Source organism: Salmo trutta, chromosome 12, assembly GCF_901001165.1.
Source record: "Salmo trutta chromosome 12, fSalTru1.1, whole genome shotgun sequence".
Classification (NCBI taxonomy): domain Eukaryota; kingdom Metazoa; phylum Chordata; class Actinopteri; order Salmoniformes; family Salmonidae; genus Salmo; species Salmo trutta.
In genome coordinates, this window is record NC_042968.1 from 7,900,889 (window position 1) to 7,919,203 (window position 18,315).

Here is an 18,315-nt window from a genome sequence, read left to right on the forward strand (position 1 = left end):
TGGAATTACCTGGATTTCTGCATACATTGGACATCAAATTTGATCTGATCTTCATCTAAGTCACAACAATAGACCAACATAGTGTGCTTAAACTAATAACACACAAATTATGGTATTTTTCTTGTCTATATTGACTACATCATTTAAACATTCACAGTGTAGGTTGGAAAAAGTATGTGAACCCCTAGGCTAATGACCAAAAGCTAATTGGAGTCAGGTGTCAGCTAACCTGGAGTCCAATCAATGAGGTGAGATTGGAGATGTTGGTTAGAGCTGCCCTGCCCTATAAAAAACACTCACAAAATTTGAATTTGCTATTCAGAAGAGGCATTGCCTGATGTGAACCATGCCTCGAACTAAAGAGATCTCAGAAGACCTAAGATTAAGAATTGTTGCCTTGCATAAAGCTGGCATGGGTTACGAAAGTATCTCTAAAAGCCTTGATGTTCATCAGTCCATGGTAAGACAAATTGTCTATAAATGGAGAAAGTTCAGCACTCTTGCTACTCTCCCTAGGAGTGGCTGTCCTGCAAAGATAACTACAAGAGCACAGCTCAGAATGCTCAATGAGGTTAATAAGAATCCTAGAGTGTCAGCTGAAGACTTACAGAAATCTCTGAACAGGCTAACAACTCTGTTGACGAGTTTTCGATACGTAAAACACTAAACAAGAATGGTTTTCATGGGAGGACACCACAGAAGAAGCCACTGCTGTCCAAAAAAAACATTGCTGCACGTCTGAAGTTTGCATAAGTGCACCTAGATGTTCCACAGCGCTACTGGCAAAATATTCTGTGGACAGATGAATCTACAGTTGAGTTGTTTGGAAGGAACACACAACACTATGTGTGGAGAAAAAACGGCACGCACACCAACATCAAAACCTCATCCCAACTGTGAACTATGGAGGAGGGAGCATCATGGTTTGGGGCTTCTTTGCTGCCTCGGGCCTGGACAGCTTGCTATCATCGCCGGAAAAATGAATTTCCAAGTTTATCAAGATATTTTGCAGGAGAATGTTAGGCTATCTGTCCGCCAATTGAATCTCAACAGAAGTTGGGTGATGCAACAGGACAACGACCCAAAACACAAGAGAAAATCAACAACTGAATGGCTTCAACAGATGAAAATACGCCTTCTGGAGTGGCCCAGTCATAGTCCTGACCTCAACCCGATTGAGATGCTGTGGCACGACCTCGAGGGCAGTTCACACCAGACATCCCAAGAATATTGCTGAACTGAAACAGTTCATCCTGACCGCTGTGCAGGTCTGATCCTCAACTACAGAAAATGTTTGGTTGAGGTTATTGCTGCCAAAGGAGGGTCAACCAGTTATTAAATCCAAGGGTTCACATAATTTTTCCACCCTGCACTGTGAATGTTTACACGGTGTGTACAATAAAGACATGAAAATGTATAATTGTGTGTATTAGTTTAAGCAGACTGTGTTTGTCTATTGTTGTCACTTAGATGAAGATCAGATCAAATGTATGCAGAAGTCCAGGTATTTCCAAAGGGTACACATACTTTTTCTTGCCACTATAACTCTGGGTCTTCTTTTCCTATGGCGGTCCTCATGAGAGCCAGTTTCATTATAGCGTTTGATGATTTTTGTGACTGAACCCTGAAAGAAAATGTCGATGTTCTTGACATTTCTGCGTTGACTGACCTTCATGTCTTAAAGTAATGATGGACTGTCATTTCCCTTTGCTTATTTGAGCTGTTCTTGCCATAATATGGACTTGGTCTTATACCAAATACAGACATTTTCTGTATACCACCGCTACCTTGTCACAACACAACTGATTGGCTCAAATGCATTAAGAAGGAAAGAAATTCCACAAATTAACTTTTAACAAGGCACACCTGTTAATTGAAATGCATTCTAGGTGACTACCTCATGAAGCTGGTTAAGAGAATGCCAAGGCAAAGGCTAGCTACTTTGAAGAATCTCAAATATAAAGTATATTTTGATTTAACACTGCTTTCTACATGATTCCATATGTGTTATTTCACAGTTTTGATGTCTTCACTATTATTCTACAATGTAGAAAATAGTAAAAATAAAGAAACCCCTGGAATGAGTTGGTGTCAAACATTTGACTAGTACTATATATTGTTGTGGAAATTCATGTATACTGAGAGACACTTGGACAATTATTCAAACAATACATTTTTTTTTATCATCGATTTGATTATTGCAATAATGAAGCTGGTCGCCCGCACACTCTGAAGTGTGTGTTGGCGAGAGCTTAACCTTCCAGAGGAATCCTGGTTATTATTTATCTGACACTAAAAATGCTTAATAATGGCTGGTCATAAGCCACTGGGTTCATCTCGTGGTTATCTGCACTTCGTGTTGTTTTACCCCCAGCCCAGGTACCAGGATGATTAGGAACAATGAGGGTTTTGTTCTTCTCCTCCAGGTTATCTCTATCGCAGTTCCACCCACCACATCTTGTCTATGGAATGCGGACTTTAGGTTTTTAACACCAAGTCAACTATCAGCTCAAGCCCCAGAGGCCCAACTCAGTCCCACAGACACAGATGAGTACTCATCATAGCTATTCGATGCATAAACGGTATTAAACAATATTCTAATAATTCTATTACAAATGCAGCTGTCGTTTTTTAAACCTCCATTCTAGCATACAGTGCATTCGGAATGTATTCCAACCCCTTTTTCCACTTTTTGTTATATTACAGGCTTATTTAAAAAAAAAAAATTTTTTAAATTCCCTCATCAATCTACATACAATACCCCATAATGACTAAGCAAAAACAGGATTTTAGATCTTTCAGCAAATGTATTTCTCACATTTGCAAAAATGGCCCTTGAATGTTTAGGTACACCTATTGGAGAGCACTTCTTTGTCTACACCCATTCACCATCGTTCACACCCTCTAAAGCTTTAGTCCCACACATCTCTTTAAGTATTCACATCTGGCCCAGGACTAGAATTGATCCAAGCATTCTGACCTAACGACAGCAGTCAAGCACCCAAGCTAACTGGCTGATGTTGGCTAGTTTGCTAGCTACTTCCAGACACAAATGAGAGAACAGCTCACTCTGACCATTTTACTCACCCTAGCAGAGCTTGTTAGGCTGTTTTTTTGTTATCCAGAGCGTTGGTGACTGCAACTGCTGCTGGCAACAATTTAATTACGCTTTTTTGGCCAACGTTTACCGACACTGGCCATATTCAATGGATGTTGATCGTTCGTAAATTTGTCAGTTATTCTGCGCTCTGGCACTCAGAAGAGAGTGCTCTGTAATCCAGAGTAGATAGCTAGAGCGAATTTACCAGCCACGTCTATCGGCAGTTGTCACAGTGACATCATGAACATTCTATTTGTATTAAAATGGTTACTTGCATAGTGGCGTCTTTTATTTAGACATGAACCATAATCCCAACTCATAACGTTAGTACCCTGCATGAATCTGCAGGTAGCTAACCAACCAGGTTCAATGTTAGCTAGCTAACATTAGTCTGTAACTAGCAATACAAATGGCTCTGAGATACGAATAATATAACTACACAGATCATACATGTAACTTTAGCTAGCGAGCCAGCCAGCTAACTTTAGCTAGCTAGGTAATAGTCGTTTTCATTTCAAGTTAAAGTGTACTATCTTAACTGTATACATGGATGGACACTTCTCCCACTCTGTCAGGGATGCCATGGTTGCCCTTAGTTTGAAGATATAATCTGGAGACAATCAAACGCCAGAATTTTGATTACATTGATTTCATAACTCAGTCTTCCAGAAAGTGGAGAGCAACACTTATGCAGTTCTACAACGTGATATCTTTGTCCTCCCAGCTGGCAGGGGGCGTAGTGATGGCGGTGGGCATCTGGACGCTGGTGGAGAAGAGCGACTACATCAGCCTGCTCTCCTCCGCGACCTACGCCGCCTCCGCCTACATCCTGATCCTAGCCGGGGCCATCGTCATGGTGACGGGAGTGCTGGGCTGCTGCGCCACCTTCAAGGAGCAGAGGAGGCTGCTGAGAGTGGTGAGTCTTGACCCTCAAATATGCACAGACATTTGCATGCACACACATTTACACACACACACACACGTGTGACAAGTGGAAATTCTGTCCCAACCTGGACGCAAACTTCCAACCCTCCACACCGTAACACATAAAAGTTTATTTGCCGCATGCACAGGATACAACAGGTGTAAAATTCTTACCTTGAGAGCTCTTTCTCAAAAATGTAGTGATAATGGTTTAGATAATAATCAAAAATATAATAAACACGTAAGAAACTCAAGAATGCAAGTATATACATGTCAGAGCCAGTACCTTATTCAATGTGCAGGGAGACTGGGGTGGTTGAGGTAGGTTTATACATAAGTGTCTGGTAGTAGGATATACATAGAAACAGGTCTGAAAAGCATCAGTAATGAGTGTGTGAGTATGTGAGTGACAGTGAACGTGTGTGTGTCTAAATGGGTAGAGACCTGTGGATGGTCATAGTAAGTGGGGATAGGCTGTGGGAGAGGGAGAGCAGTAGTTGTTAGCCATTTAAGTCTTGTGGCCAGGGGATAAAATCTGTTGGTCTGTGCCTTGATGCAGTGATACCGCCTGCCGGACGGGAGCATGGAGAACAGTCTCAAGTGGCTGGAGTCTTTGGCAATTTTTCAGGCCTTTTTCATATTTCACCTGGCATGTGCGTCCTGGATGACTGGGAGATCACCCCCAGTGATGTGCTGCGTCGTTCGCATCACCCTCTGTTGGGCCTTCCGGTCGAGGGCGGTGCAGTTGCCAATCCAGACGGTGTTACAACCAGTCTTGAGGATGCTGTCGATGGTGCAGCTGTAAAAGTTCCTGAGGATCTGAGGGGCCATTTCAAATCATGTCAGCCTCCTGAGGGAGAAGAGGCAGTGCTTTGCCTTCTCTACAACTGTGCTGGTGTGAGTAGACCATGTTAGGTCCTCAGTGATGTGGACACAGAGGAACTTGAAGCTCTTGACCCTCTCCACTGCAGCCCTGTGGATGGGGGTGTACACCCCCACTGTTACCTGTAGTCCATGATCAGCCCCTTGGTCTTGCTGACGTTGACAGAGAGGTCACTGACCTCCTTGCAGGCTGTCTCATGGTGATCAGGCATACCACCACCGTGTCATCAGCAAACTTGATGTTGGAGTTGTGCGTGGCCACACAGTCGTGGGTAAACAGGGAGTACAGGAGGGGGCTAAGCACACACCCCAGGACAGGCCCATGTTGAGGGTCAGCATGGCAGAAGTGTTGTTACTAGGACTGTTTTGGTGACCGTATTACCGCCACACCGGTCGTCATGAAGGCAGTCAAATACCACGGGATCGTTTAATTATGGTAATTAGGCTTCTCCAAGCTCTGATGCTGCTGATGGTCATTAGTAGCCTACCAAACTTGCTAACTGCCTAGTACTCAGCACTCTTGTCCTTCTAATCACTCTGACATCAATGCAAATGTCCTCGAAAATCGAATCAAACACTTCATGAGAGTCCATAAGCTCAGGTTGCGCAACATTTCAATAGGCTATGCAATTGTGGGAGAAAACAGAGTGATGGCCTCTCGTAAAAAGAGGAGGATCCGCTTTCTATAGGCTAGGACTACAATATTTATTTTTCAACTTTCCTAATATTAAGCACATATATTTACAAGAGGACTATAGCCTACCTGGCTGGCATGAAATAAACCAGGGGGAAAACCGTCCTCCATTCGCTATTTAACTGCATAGAAGACATGTATTTTTTTCCCGCAGCCCCTGTTTTGATACAGGTGCATGATAATGGTCCATTCTAAATCAAAACAAATTGTATATGTAAAGACACGATTAAATCAAGAATAGTCTGATGGGTGACAATATTAGCCTATCACTTGTGAATTATATATTATCACTTGTGAATGATGCCCAGCATAAGAAATAATGCCTTTTTTGCAACTTTTTCTAATCATAGTCACACACCTCATGTAGCCTAGCCCATAGGCCTCTGTTTTAATAAGGTTTGTATCACAACTAAAGTGGCCAAATAACTTCTTAAAATTAAGCACATTAATCTGCTTCACAAGGGGTGTTTTGCCTAACTGGCATATGTAAGCAGTGAGTGAGTTTGAAGTTTGGGGAAGATCATTTTCACCATTAAAATGCGCTTTTTAATAAGTATTACATGCATAATTGCATTTGCGGTCACTTTTGATAATGGTGTTTTGCGCTAATAAAACATTTGCACTTATAGCCTACTACCATGTGCGCATTGCAATGTAAAGAAATAGTTTATAAACATTTCAAGCTAAAAGTTCAGATCTGTTGCGTCAGCCACATTGCATATATTTTTTTTGGGTGCTTGTGGTTGTATTAATTTGGGATCTATCGCATCCCACAACTGTCGGTAGCTCTGTCCTTTAGCTTAGCACTTAGCCCTTTGTTAATCGAGGGCTTTTGATTGGGGAACTATCGGACCTTCACTGTGGGGACAACGTCGGCGATGCATTTCCTAATGAAGCCGGTGACCGAGGTGGTTAGCTCGTTGATGCTATTGGTGGAGTCCCAGAATATGTTCCAGTCAGCGATAGCAAAGCAGTCCTGCATCATAGCCTCCGCTTCGGTGGACCATTTCTCTACGGAGCGCATCACGAGTACTTCCTGTTTGAGCTTCTGTTTGCAAACAGTAAGCAGGAGTATAGAGTCATGATCTGATTTGCTGAAGGGGGGACGAGGGAGGGCCTTGTATGCTTGCTTGTGGGTTGAGTAACAATGGTCTAGGACTATATCACCCCTAGTGGCGAAAGAGAAGTGTTGACAGAAGTTGGGCATCATCTGTCTTAGTGATGAGGAATTAAAATCAATGGTAACAAAAAAGCTGCCTCTGGGTGCACGGTTTCCTGTTTGTTTATAGCCTCAGACAGTTTAAGTGCCACCTTGTTGTTGTCCTGAGGTGGAATACTGTGTATACAGCAGTCACGATAACAGATGAAAACTTTCTCGGGATTTAGAAGGATTGTGATTTGACCATCAGGTATTCCAAGACAGGTGAACAATGGGTCAAGACTGAACAACATATGTTGTTTATGAAAATACATACTCCTCCTCCCCCTCTGCTATCGGAGGTCATCCATTTTATTACCAAGTGACTTATTGGCCAATAGAAGGGAAGGAAGTGTTGACCGGTTTTCCCTTGGACTTAGTTTCATCAGGACGCCCTCTCTCCTGCGTTTCGTCTTGGCTAGCCTGAAGATTGGGTCGTAGGTACACAAAGAGCCCAGGGCAGATGAGTCGAAGTTGAAGCCTGAATTGAGGTTAGTAACTTCCCATCTGGTGTTCGAGTTGTTGTCGGTCATAAGAAATGATAGTGGATAACGCCGGTAAGCGACATATCGACCCTTCAGCCATCGGAGAGGTGCGTCAACTGCTGAAGCTTATGTGCAAACTCCTAGAATAGGCAAAAGCCAATGTATTGGACCTTATCAGAAAACATTCATTCTATAAGCTAAAATGACATGTAGATATAGTCAACACTTGTCACATATGTTATAATTTTATTGTTGACTATTTATATCATTTTTCTTTCCTGCTACCGAAGAATGCTCTTTGTTGAAACACACACAGCACATTTACTCTTGCGTTGGGCATGGTTGGTGAGCTTAGTCTAAGTATTGTGGGGGTGCATCAACCACACACTTAATACAAGAGACATATCATACTTAATATATCCTCTGAAACATCAACTGCTGGAAAACACACATATACCTCCCCCCCACACACAACCCTTTTTGTTTTATTATTGTTTTTATGTATTTCACACACACACACACACACCACAACCTTTTTTATTATTATTATTCCACACACAGACCTTTTTTTAACTTTTATTATATATATATATATATATACATACATACATACATACATACATACATACATACATACACACACACACACACACACACACACACACACACACACACACACACACACACACACACACACAAAGATTCTGTAGTTTTTTGGGGGGTTTCTCACACACACATTTGGATTGTCCTGGTATATATTTGCTTGTGTATTATTTTCCTTGTGTATTATTTTCTTATGGACTTTACTCTAACCAAATAATATATAGATATACAGTGCCTTTGGAAAGTATTCAGACCCCTTAACTTTTTCCAAATTTTGTTACGTTACAGCCTTATTCTAAAATGGATTAAATAAATAAAAATCTACAGCAATCTACACACAACACCCCATAATGACAGAGTAAACAGGTTTAAAGATTTTTTTTTGCAAATGTATTAAAAATAAAAAACATACTTTACATAAATATTCAGACCCTTTGCTTTGAGACTCGAAATTGAGCTCAGGTGCATCCTGTTCCCATTGATCATCCTTGAGATGTTTCTACAACTTGATTGGAGTCCACCTGTGGTACATTCAATTGATTGGACATGATTTGGAAGGTACTCACCTGTCTATATAAGGTCCCACAGTTGACAGTGCATGTCAGAGCAAAAACCAAGCCATGAGGTTGAAGGAATTGTCCATAGAGCTCCGAGACAGGATTGTGTCGAGGCACAGATCTGGGGAAGGGTACAAAAACATTTCTGCAGCATTGAAGGTCCCCAAGAACACAGTGGCCTCCATCATTCTTAAATGGAAGAAGTTTGGAACCACCAAGACTCTTCCTAGTATTGGCCGCCTGGCTAAACTGAGCAATCGGGGGAGAAGGGCCTTGGTCAGGGAGGTGACCAAGAACCCAATAGTCACTCTCACAGAGCTCCAGAGTTCCTCTGTGGAGATGGGACAACCATCTCTGCAGGACTCCACCAATCAGGTGTTTATGGTAGAATGGCCAGACGGAAGCCACTCCTCAGTAAAAGCCACATAACAGCCCGCTTGAAGTTTGCCAAAAGGCACCTAAAGACTCTATGAGAAGCAAGATTCTCTGGTCTGCTGAAACCAAGATTGAACTCTTTGGCCTAAATGCCAAGTGTCTCGTCTGGAGTAAACCTGGCACCATCCCTACGGTGAATCATGGTGGTGGCAGCATCATGCTTTGGGGATGTTTTTCAGCGGCAGGGACTGGGAGACTAGTCGGGATCGAGGGAAAGATGAACGGAGCAAAGTACAGAGAGATCCTTGATGAAAACCTGCTCCAGAGCACTCAGGACCTCAGACTGGGGCGAAGGTTCACCTTCCAACAGGACAACGACTCTAAGCACACACACACACACACACACACAGAAGACAACGCCAGAGTGGCTTTGGGACAGGTCTCTGACTGTCCTTGAGTGTCCCAGCCAGAGCTCGGACTTGAACTCGATCTAACATCTCTGAAGAGTCCTGAAAATAGCTGTGCAATGACGCTCCCCATCCAACCTGACAGAGCTTGAGAGGATCTGCAGAGAAGAATGTGAGAAACTCCCCAAATACAGGTGTGCAAAGCTTGTAGCATCACACCCAAGAAGACTTGAGGCTTTATTCACTGCCAAAGGTGTTTCAACAAAATACTGAGTGAAGGGTCTGAATACTTACAGTACCAGTAAAACGTTTGGACACACCTACTCATTCAATGGTTATTTATTTTTACTAATTTCTTCATTGTAGAATATTAGTGAAGACATCAAAACTATTAATAACACATATGGAATCATGTAGTAACCAAAAAAGTGTTTAACAAATCAAAAAATATTTTGGATTCTTCAAAGTAGCCACCCTTTGCCTTGATGACAGCTTTGCACACCTTTGTCATATTCTCTCCATTAACGTCAGCTGGAATGCTTTTCCAACAGTCTTGAATTTTCCACATATGCAGAGCACTTGTTGGCTGCTTTTCCTTCACTCGGCAGTCCAACTCATCGCAAACAATCCTAATTGGGTTGAGGTTGGGGGATTGTGGAGGCCAGGTCATCTGATGCAGCACTCCATCACTCTCCTCCTTGGTCAAATAGCCCTTACATAGCCTGGAGGTGTGTTGGGTCATTGTCCTGTTGAAAAACAAATGATGGTTCCACTAAGTGCAGCAAAGCACCATCACACCACCACCTCGATGCTTCACGATGGGAACCACACCTGCGGAAATCATCCGTTCACCTACTCGGCATCTCAAAGACACGGCGGTTGGAATCGAAAATCTCATAAGGACAGATTTCCAACGGTCTAATATTCATTTCTCGTGTTTCTTGGCCCAAGCAAGTCTCTTCTTATTGGTGTCCTTTAGTAGTGGTTTATTTGCAGCAATTTGACCATGAAGGCCTGATTCACGCAGTCTCTGAACAATTGATCTTGAGATGTGTCTGTTACTTGATCTCTGAAGCATTTATTTGGGCTGCAATTTCTTAAGCTGGTAACTCTAATTAACATATCCTCTTGTGACGACCCTCCCGGCTCCGCCCACCGACATCCTAATAAGGAAAACAAGAGCAAGGAGAGACTACGACAGACCGAGCGGGAGGGTCGTCACACTCTGCAGCAGAGGTAACTCTGGGTCTTCCTTTCCTGTGGCGGTCCTCATGAGAGCCGTTTCGTCATAGCGCTTGATGATTTTTGCGACTGCACTTGAAGAAACTTTCAAAGTTTTTGAAATCTTCCATATTGACTGACCATGTCTTAAAGTAACGTTGGACTGTTGTTTCTCTTTGCTTATTTGAGCTGTTCTTGCCATAATATGGACTTGGTCTTTTACCAAATAGGGCTATTTTCTGGACACCCCTACCTTGTCACATCACAGCTGATTGGCTCAAATGTGTTGAGGAATGAAATTCCACAAATTTACTTTAACAAGGCACACATGTTAATTGAAATGCATTCCAGGTGAAGCTGGTTGAGAAATTTCCAAGAGTGCAAAACTGTCAAGGCAAAGGGTGGCTAATTCCCTGTGGCTCAGTTGGTAGAGCATGGTGTTTGCAACGCCATCATGGTGTGTGCAACGCCAGGGTTGTGGGTTCGATTCCCACGGGGGGCCAGTACAAAAACAAAACAAAAAAAATGCATGAAATGTATGCATTCACTACTGTAAGTCACTCTGGATAAGAGCGTCTGCTAAATGACGTAAATGTAAAATGTAAATGTACTTCTAGAATAATTTCGTGGTGATTATAGATACTCAATGTCCTTCAGGCTATAGGGAAGTTCTACTTCCATCATTAAAACTTAAAAACATCAAACGGGGCACGGACTCGGGAGGAATTATCATATGGAGTAAACAGGACCTTTCACGGAGCCAAATCAAAAAGGGTGACACCCACATTTGGTTAACTCAACAAAAGAACAATCCTTAGTGACAATTATTTATATACAGTTGTGGTGTGTGCTTCCCCCTGATGATATTCACCAAAGAGAGACCAACCAGTTTTAAAGCTGAGGGAAATGTGCTTTTGTCTGGGGAGTTTAATGCTAGAACAGGTTCTGAACCTGAATGTGTAAACCCTGAGTGTAATAGACATACTGTATATTTGGACATTCCTCCTTATACCCAATTCCCATCCCTAGTAATGAAATAGCCCTGACCAGGTAGTGAACAAAAATGGAAAGGCGTTAGTGCATCTATTTATTTAGATCTTTGTCAAATAGAAAACATCACCAGCTACAAGATAGAGACGTTCGGCAACAATATTGTGACACATTGAAAGAATACAAATAAAACCTAAGATGTAAAAAACTTAAGAATTTTGAAAACAGTCAGAAAGAGGTTTGAAGACTCCATTGATGGAAACCAGTTCTGGGAGAAATGGAATGGTGAAAATGGAAAACAGAGAAATGACCTAGCTATTCAAAATGGCAACATTTGGAAAGATCACTTTGAAAGTCTCTATGGAATAATTCCATCAGAAGACTTTACTTTAAACCAAAAAAGTATGCAAGAAAAACTCGGCTCCCTAGAACACACAATTAAATAACAACAAGAACCAATTTGACCACCTTTTATTTGACAAATTTGATAATTTTTACAAAAACACAGAATAAACTAAATTGCTCAAAAGAGAATACAAATTGGAAGAATATCTCTACTATGTCACAGATACAAAATAGACGTCAACAGTGAAGAGGCGACTCCGGGATGCTGGCCTTCTGATCAATTTGATGTTATTTTAATGGACAAAAAATTTGCTTTTCTTTCAAAAACAAGGACATTTCTAAGTGACCCCAAACTTTTGAACTGTAGTGTTTATACTGTATTCTATACTATCTATTGCATCTTAGCCTATGCCTAGAGAGAGCTTGCAGAAGGAGAGCACAGAAGGAGAGAGAACTTGCAGAAGGAGAGAGAACTTGCAGAAGGAGAGCGAGCTCGCAGAAGGAGAGCGAGAGAGAGAGAGAGAGAGAGAGAGAGAGAGAGAGAGCTCGCAGAAGGAGAGCACAGAGAGAGCTCGCAGAAGGAGAGCACAGAGAGAGCTCGCAGAAGGAGAGCACAGAGAGAGCTCGCAGAAGGAGAGCACAGAGAGAGCTCGCAGAAGGAGAGCACAGAGAGAGCTCGCAGAAGGAGAGCACAGAGAGAGCTCGCAGAAGGAGAGCACAGAAAGAGAGCTCTCGCAGAAGGAGAGCACAGAAAGAGAGCTCTCGCAGAAGGAGAGCACAGAAAGAGAGCTCGCAGAAGGAGAGCACAGAAAGAGAGCTCGCAGAAGGAGAGCACAGAAAGAGAGCTCGCAGAAGGAGAGCACAGAAAGAGAGCTCGCAGAAGGAGAGCACAGAAAGAGAGCTCGCAGTAGGAGAGCACAGAAAGAGAGCTCGCAGTAGGAGAGCACAGAAAGAGAGCTCGCAGTAGGAGAGCACAGAAAGAGAGCTCGCAGAAGGAGAGCACAGAAAGAGAGCTCGCAGAAGGAGAGCACAGAAAGAGAGCTCGAGCTCGCAGAAGGAGAGCACAGAAGGAGCTCGAGCTCGCAGAAGGAGAGCACAGAAGGAGCTCGAGCTCGCAGAAGGAGAGCACAGAAGGAGCTCGAGCTCGCAGAAGGAGAGCACAGAAGGAGCTCGAGCTCGCAGAAGGAGAGCACAGAAGGAGCTCGAGCTCGCAGAAGGAGAGCACAGAAGGATAGAGAGAGTGCTCACAGAAGGAGAGGGAGGGGTTTGGTATGAGCACAGTTCATTGTTCTGGGGCAGAATTGAAAGGGAGGTGGCACAGAGAGTGGAGGGAACCTGTTTCCCTTCCAAACAGACACAATTTATACCACGGCTGAGTCAGAAAACCCCAGAGGCAGTGAATGGAGAAACTGACCTCATACTCTCACTGACCAGAGCCCGCAAGGCTGTCATAGACAGAGCTGAACTTAAAGGGGTAGTGCACCCAAATGACATTTGTTCTTCTTTTCCTCACCTTTGAAGTAATTCAATATGAATGACTGTAATTTACAATAACACTTTCATTAATTAGCCTGTGGTGGCCATGGCTAACATTCACATTGATTACTCTAAAGTAATAGTTGGTAAGGTGCCCTTGTCTCAGAATGAGAAGAATACCCTGTAGACTTTTTTTTATTTATTTAAACATGGTGCAAATTACGTCTACACCAATGCCTGCTGACAACATGTTGCCAAATAATTTTATTGGTTGGTGAGGAACAGAACTAGTGTTATGACGTTGCCCTGTTGGGGGAGGTTTATGACCCCCATAAATACCTTTCCCCCTTTTCTCTCCACTCTACAGAATGGACTCTTGGGGATGGGGAAAGGTACAATATTTCTGTAATCCAACCAGTTGAAAGAGTCCGTTGGTACTTAAAAAATATGTCAGATCAGTTGGTGTCTTGGACATATCTGATGATAGGACGACATAAATTGTATCATTGTAACATTCTAGTTATCAGATTCACATGGAATTATTTTGCAATTTAAATGTTTTAAATATGAAACTATTTGTGAAAAGATTAAATGTGATTTTAGCTTCTAAATGAGAGAATTGGTTTCATAAAGTAAACTATGCTCACTCAGTGGCCATGCCCAAGTGAACAGACATTGGTTGAGAACTATGAAACACGCCCTTCTCTCCCCCACTACAAAAGCCGTTGACGGAAGTCAAACCTTAGTTCCCGACGACGTGAGGACTGGTGTCCATACGTTTAAAAGGGCTAATTCCATTGTGGAGGTGACGATCACCACGCTGGAAGGATGAATTTCGACTAGACCAGCCAGAATACAGCACTAGCTGAGTATGGCAAAATGGTATGAACTTTGAACTCTTATTCACTAAAGAAGAATTGATACATCCTAGAAGTTATCAGCTGCAGCTGTAAACGTACGTGGTCTAGGAAAGGACAGACAATCTCCTGAGAAGACAGGGTACAACGTATCCGCCATACAACACTACGACCAGACAGATTCTGGGGGCGATCTCTGCTGGGCAAACCAGTCTTCCATCTTCGACCCATCTATCGAAGCGCAGCTCAGTGTGTGTATATATATATATATATATATATATTGCATTTTCCTTTTCCGCATGGGCGACTATTAGAATGCATAAGATTCTGTATTTACGTCAGCATAGCTTTTCAAGGTCCGATAGAGACCCAAACTCATTTGTACCTCAAGTCTTCCCGCTCTTTCATTCAAACCCAACCCCCTTTCTTTGTGTAACCAGCCTTCATATCGGTTCCATCCGCTAGGGACTTTTTATTTTATGACATGATTAGTAATCGATGTATGATCCATCCTGTGTATATGTAATTCTGTGTGATTTATTTAGGTAGTTAGTAAATAAATAATTAAGCCAATTTTTGAATTGCTGATTCAACTCATTAGACAGGGTTCGTGAAGATAACCAAGAATTTTACGACGTTCAGATGAGACTGAATAAGGTGACGATTAATAATTGACTGCTATTGATATAAAAGATCTTCAAGAGTGGATTCGGGAGATAGCCGCTTTATATAAACTAATGCTTCCGTGGTGCCCCAGGTTATTAACGAGTTAATTGTTGCATGGTTTAATTCAATCACGTAATCAATCAAATGTTAGGTAATCGATTTGATAAAATAGCATGTCGTATAATTTAATCAGTCAGAGACATGACACTAGGGAAACAGAGCCTGTATGTTGTGTATGGTTTTGGCATGCGATGACCTGCATGCCAAAATTTGAATTCAAGTGATATGTAGGTATTCACATAGGACAATCTGTTTTCCATATCAAATTGAACATGGACTTTTGAGGAAACCAATACTAAAACCTCAATGTGTTTAGTTATTTAGTAATAATAGGATCTCTATTCAGTCCTTACCCTGACCTTTTGTGCATTCTATTCCTTAGTGAAGGGACAAGGGAGGAGTAGTTGAAACGCCCTAATCCAGTATTATTCATTCACATTGGGTAAGGCTTCTCAAACTATTGTGTTATCTGCTCCTGTTCTAGATGGGCCTTTGCTGTATGTCCACTTTTGATCCCAAACGTATGCTGTGGCTTTTGTGTGCAAGTGTGTGTGTGTGTATGTGTTGGAATGCAGAGTGCATCCCAAGGAGTTAAGATTAGGCCGATGAATCATGCTGAAGGAATTAACTTGTCAGGAGGGAGGGAGGGGAGAGACGGTGAGGAAGGAGAAGAGGTGTGTGTGTAACTTAACCCTGGCAACGAGAGGCGAGAAGACTGCTGTCGAATCTGTGTGAACTACCTCCGATGTTTGCCTCAACAGCTATATCGGCGTTCTGTCAAACTCCATGTATATCACAGGTGTGTGTGTGTGTGTGTCTCTCTCTGTGTGCGTGTTAGAGTTGGCCAATATCAGTCTTTTCCTATCATGATTATGTACCAAAAAAACATTGATATACGATGCTATCGCCCCCTATTGGCCAACCTCCCCAAATTATATATTTATAAGTATGAAAAAATACTGCTAAAATTAACATAGGGCTACAGTGAGGAAATCGAATGCAACTGGACGAAAGAGAATGTTGTTGAAAGCCTGGGCAGAAGCTAAGTGCAGGCACATCTTTTCTAATGTTGCTTTCTGGTGGAGGAGTGTGGCACACTGTGATGGAGCAGTGACCGTCTGATGAGGAATGGGCTGTGTTACCGTAGTGATGTGGGCTGGATGGAAGCAATCTACCGCAGACCCATATCTACAGTATATATATGACTGGTCTACCGTCTTCAGAACTGGATAATAATTGCTTTATTTGCCTCATAAAATATATATATATTTTAAATATTGTTTTCAATAAGAAAAGAGAACCACATTTCTGGGATCTTTTATTTGAAACATGGGACCTACACTTTACATTGCGTTTTATTTATGTTCAGTGTATGAAATGTATGGCTCGCCAATTCTGACTATTTGGCCCACTTCTTCTATTCAAGGCTAGAACTACTTATTTTTTCCAGTGGTTCTAATGCTTCTGACCTTGATGTGCATTTTGATAATGTATTTTTTCACTTTTGAATGTATAGTGTTGTTTACTAGGTGTTGTGTAATGAATTTTGGCTGTTCTGTGACCACTCCCTCCCTCAATCAGGGGTGGAAAATGCTTTGTTCGAAAGAAGACTTTGTTTCATCGTATGTTCGGCCATGCAGCCGAACCGCGCTGGAGTTTTTAAATCTTTGTTCCATTGAACATGCCATACAAGTAAAGATATTTTAATTCATTATATGAAGTGCCTTGATTCTCCTTTCTTTTTGTTGACAAATTGACCCCTTTTACCAAAAAGCACCTTCTATCTACGAAGACCTATTATTGTGTACCCTAGCAGCACTTTCCTTATTTTTTTTCTACAAATAATTTAGTTTGTCCTATCATAAAGCTTTTATTGATAATAGCCTAGGCTATAGACTTTCATTGTTATTTTTGAAAGTCACAATTATAGGCTAGAATATTTGGGAAATACGCTACTGCTCATTGGGCTTGGGCGGTATGGAGATTTTCATATCGTCATACTGTCCTTTTCTCATCCCGGGATTTATGTTATTACCGGCATAACACACAAGGGGGCTCAAATAATGCAAGAAAAGTCCATTGTGCCTCTATTACCAGGATGCTAACAGAATTAACACAAACTAATAGCGAAATCACATAGACGCTGTTAGCTAAATACTAACGAGCGTAAACGAACATAAAGACAGGCAAATCCATCTCATAAATCCAGCTCAAAGTTATGCAAGCATAGCTAGTAGCTGCTGAATGTCATTTTCGGTGAGTGTGGACATTTTACAAATGAAATTGAAAGAGATACTGTAAATGATAAAGCTTTTCTGAAGGAAGCCCAGCATGTGTACAAGGAGCAGAGGAGAAAAGAACGGAGGAGGACTAAAACGCTAGTTGGAAGCACAGGGAAAGAATGGCAGCTGTGCAGAACTCATCCAGAGCTCTTTGACTTCTGGCAGAAAACCTTACAAGTGTAACTTCATCACCTCGTGCGCTGCACAACTGACTCCGCCATCTCCCTTTGTGCTATCTACAAGTCTCCCTTTGTGCTATATACAAACAAACATGACTGGCTCAACTGTTCTGGTGAACTATGGTAAACTTAATAATATAAAATACTGTGACAGGTGAAATGAAGAACGCAATCTGATTTATCTACTAACTTATTGCACAAATTGACTGGAGGTATTAACTTAAAGTAGCTACAAATATTCCAATTTATTGAAAAACTTCAAATAAGTTGTCTTGATAGTTTTGAAAAACTATCCCGTGACTTAAAAAAAAAAAAAACCCTTGTATAAGGTATATACGCCCTACCGCCCAAGCCAACTGTTCATAACTTTGACATGAATTAAAGCTTTTATGATAGGCCAGTAGGAGAAATGAGGATAGGTTATTGGCCATTTGGTTTTCAACCACACTTGGTGGGATTTTCCCAGCCCACAACTTGATTAAACTTGTCATTAGATTTTTCTATAGGCTATTGCTATTGTTTGTTCTCTACCATTATTAGTCCCCTGTCTACGTTACGTTTTTAGGCTATTCAAATAACTTTTGGGGAGAAAGCCATGCATAAAACGATGAAGCGTAGCCTTCAGTCATATTCATATAGCCTATCAAAATAATTTTGATGGCTTAACACAAGAGGGTTAAGGAGTGTCCATTTATATATAATAAAAAAAAGTTTAGGATGCATGGGCTTTAGACTATAGCCAACAGAAAGAGAAAGGAACAATATTTTCTGACTGGACATTTTGCGCTTCTTTGGTGGAATTCTCCGCTCTGTCTGGCCTACATTCCTCTCTAGCAATCTGTATCACCTTTTACAAAGGTAATAGCAAGTAGGAATAGGCAAATTACTCGGAATGTCACTTGTGTGCTGCCCTACTTTGCACTGCGAGACACCGTTCTTTACTGCAGGGCGCCAACCATCGTCTGGCATATCACGATGTTGTCACCATCGACGATGATTGACAGCCATTGTCAA

At 41.9% G+C, this 18,315-nt stretch overlaps 1 protein-coding gene across 1 annotated transcript in view; it reads left to right on the forward strand.

Moving 5' to 3' along the window:
• LOC115202853 (CD151 antigen) overlaps positions 1–18,315 on the forward strand; it is a 49,478-nt gene that overhangs the window by 17,013 nt on the left and 14,150 nt on the right. Inside the window, exon 3 of the mRNA XM_029766930.1 lies at positions 3,825–4,016. Within this exon, the coding sequence (XP_029622790.1) occupies positions 3,825–4,016 (192 nt within the window). The remainder of the gene's footprint in view (positions 1–3,824; positions 4,017–18,315) is intronic.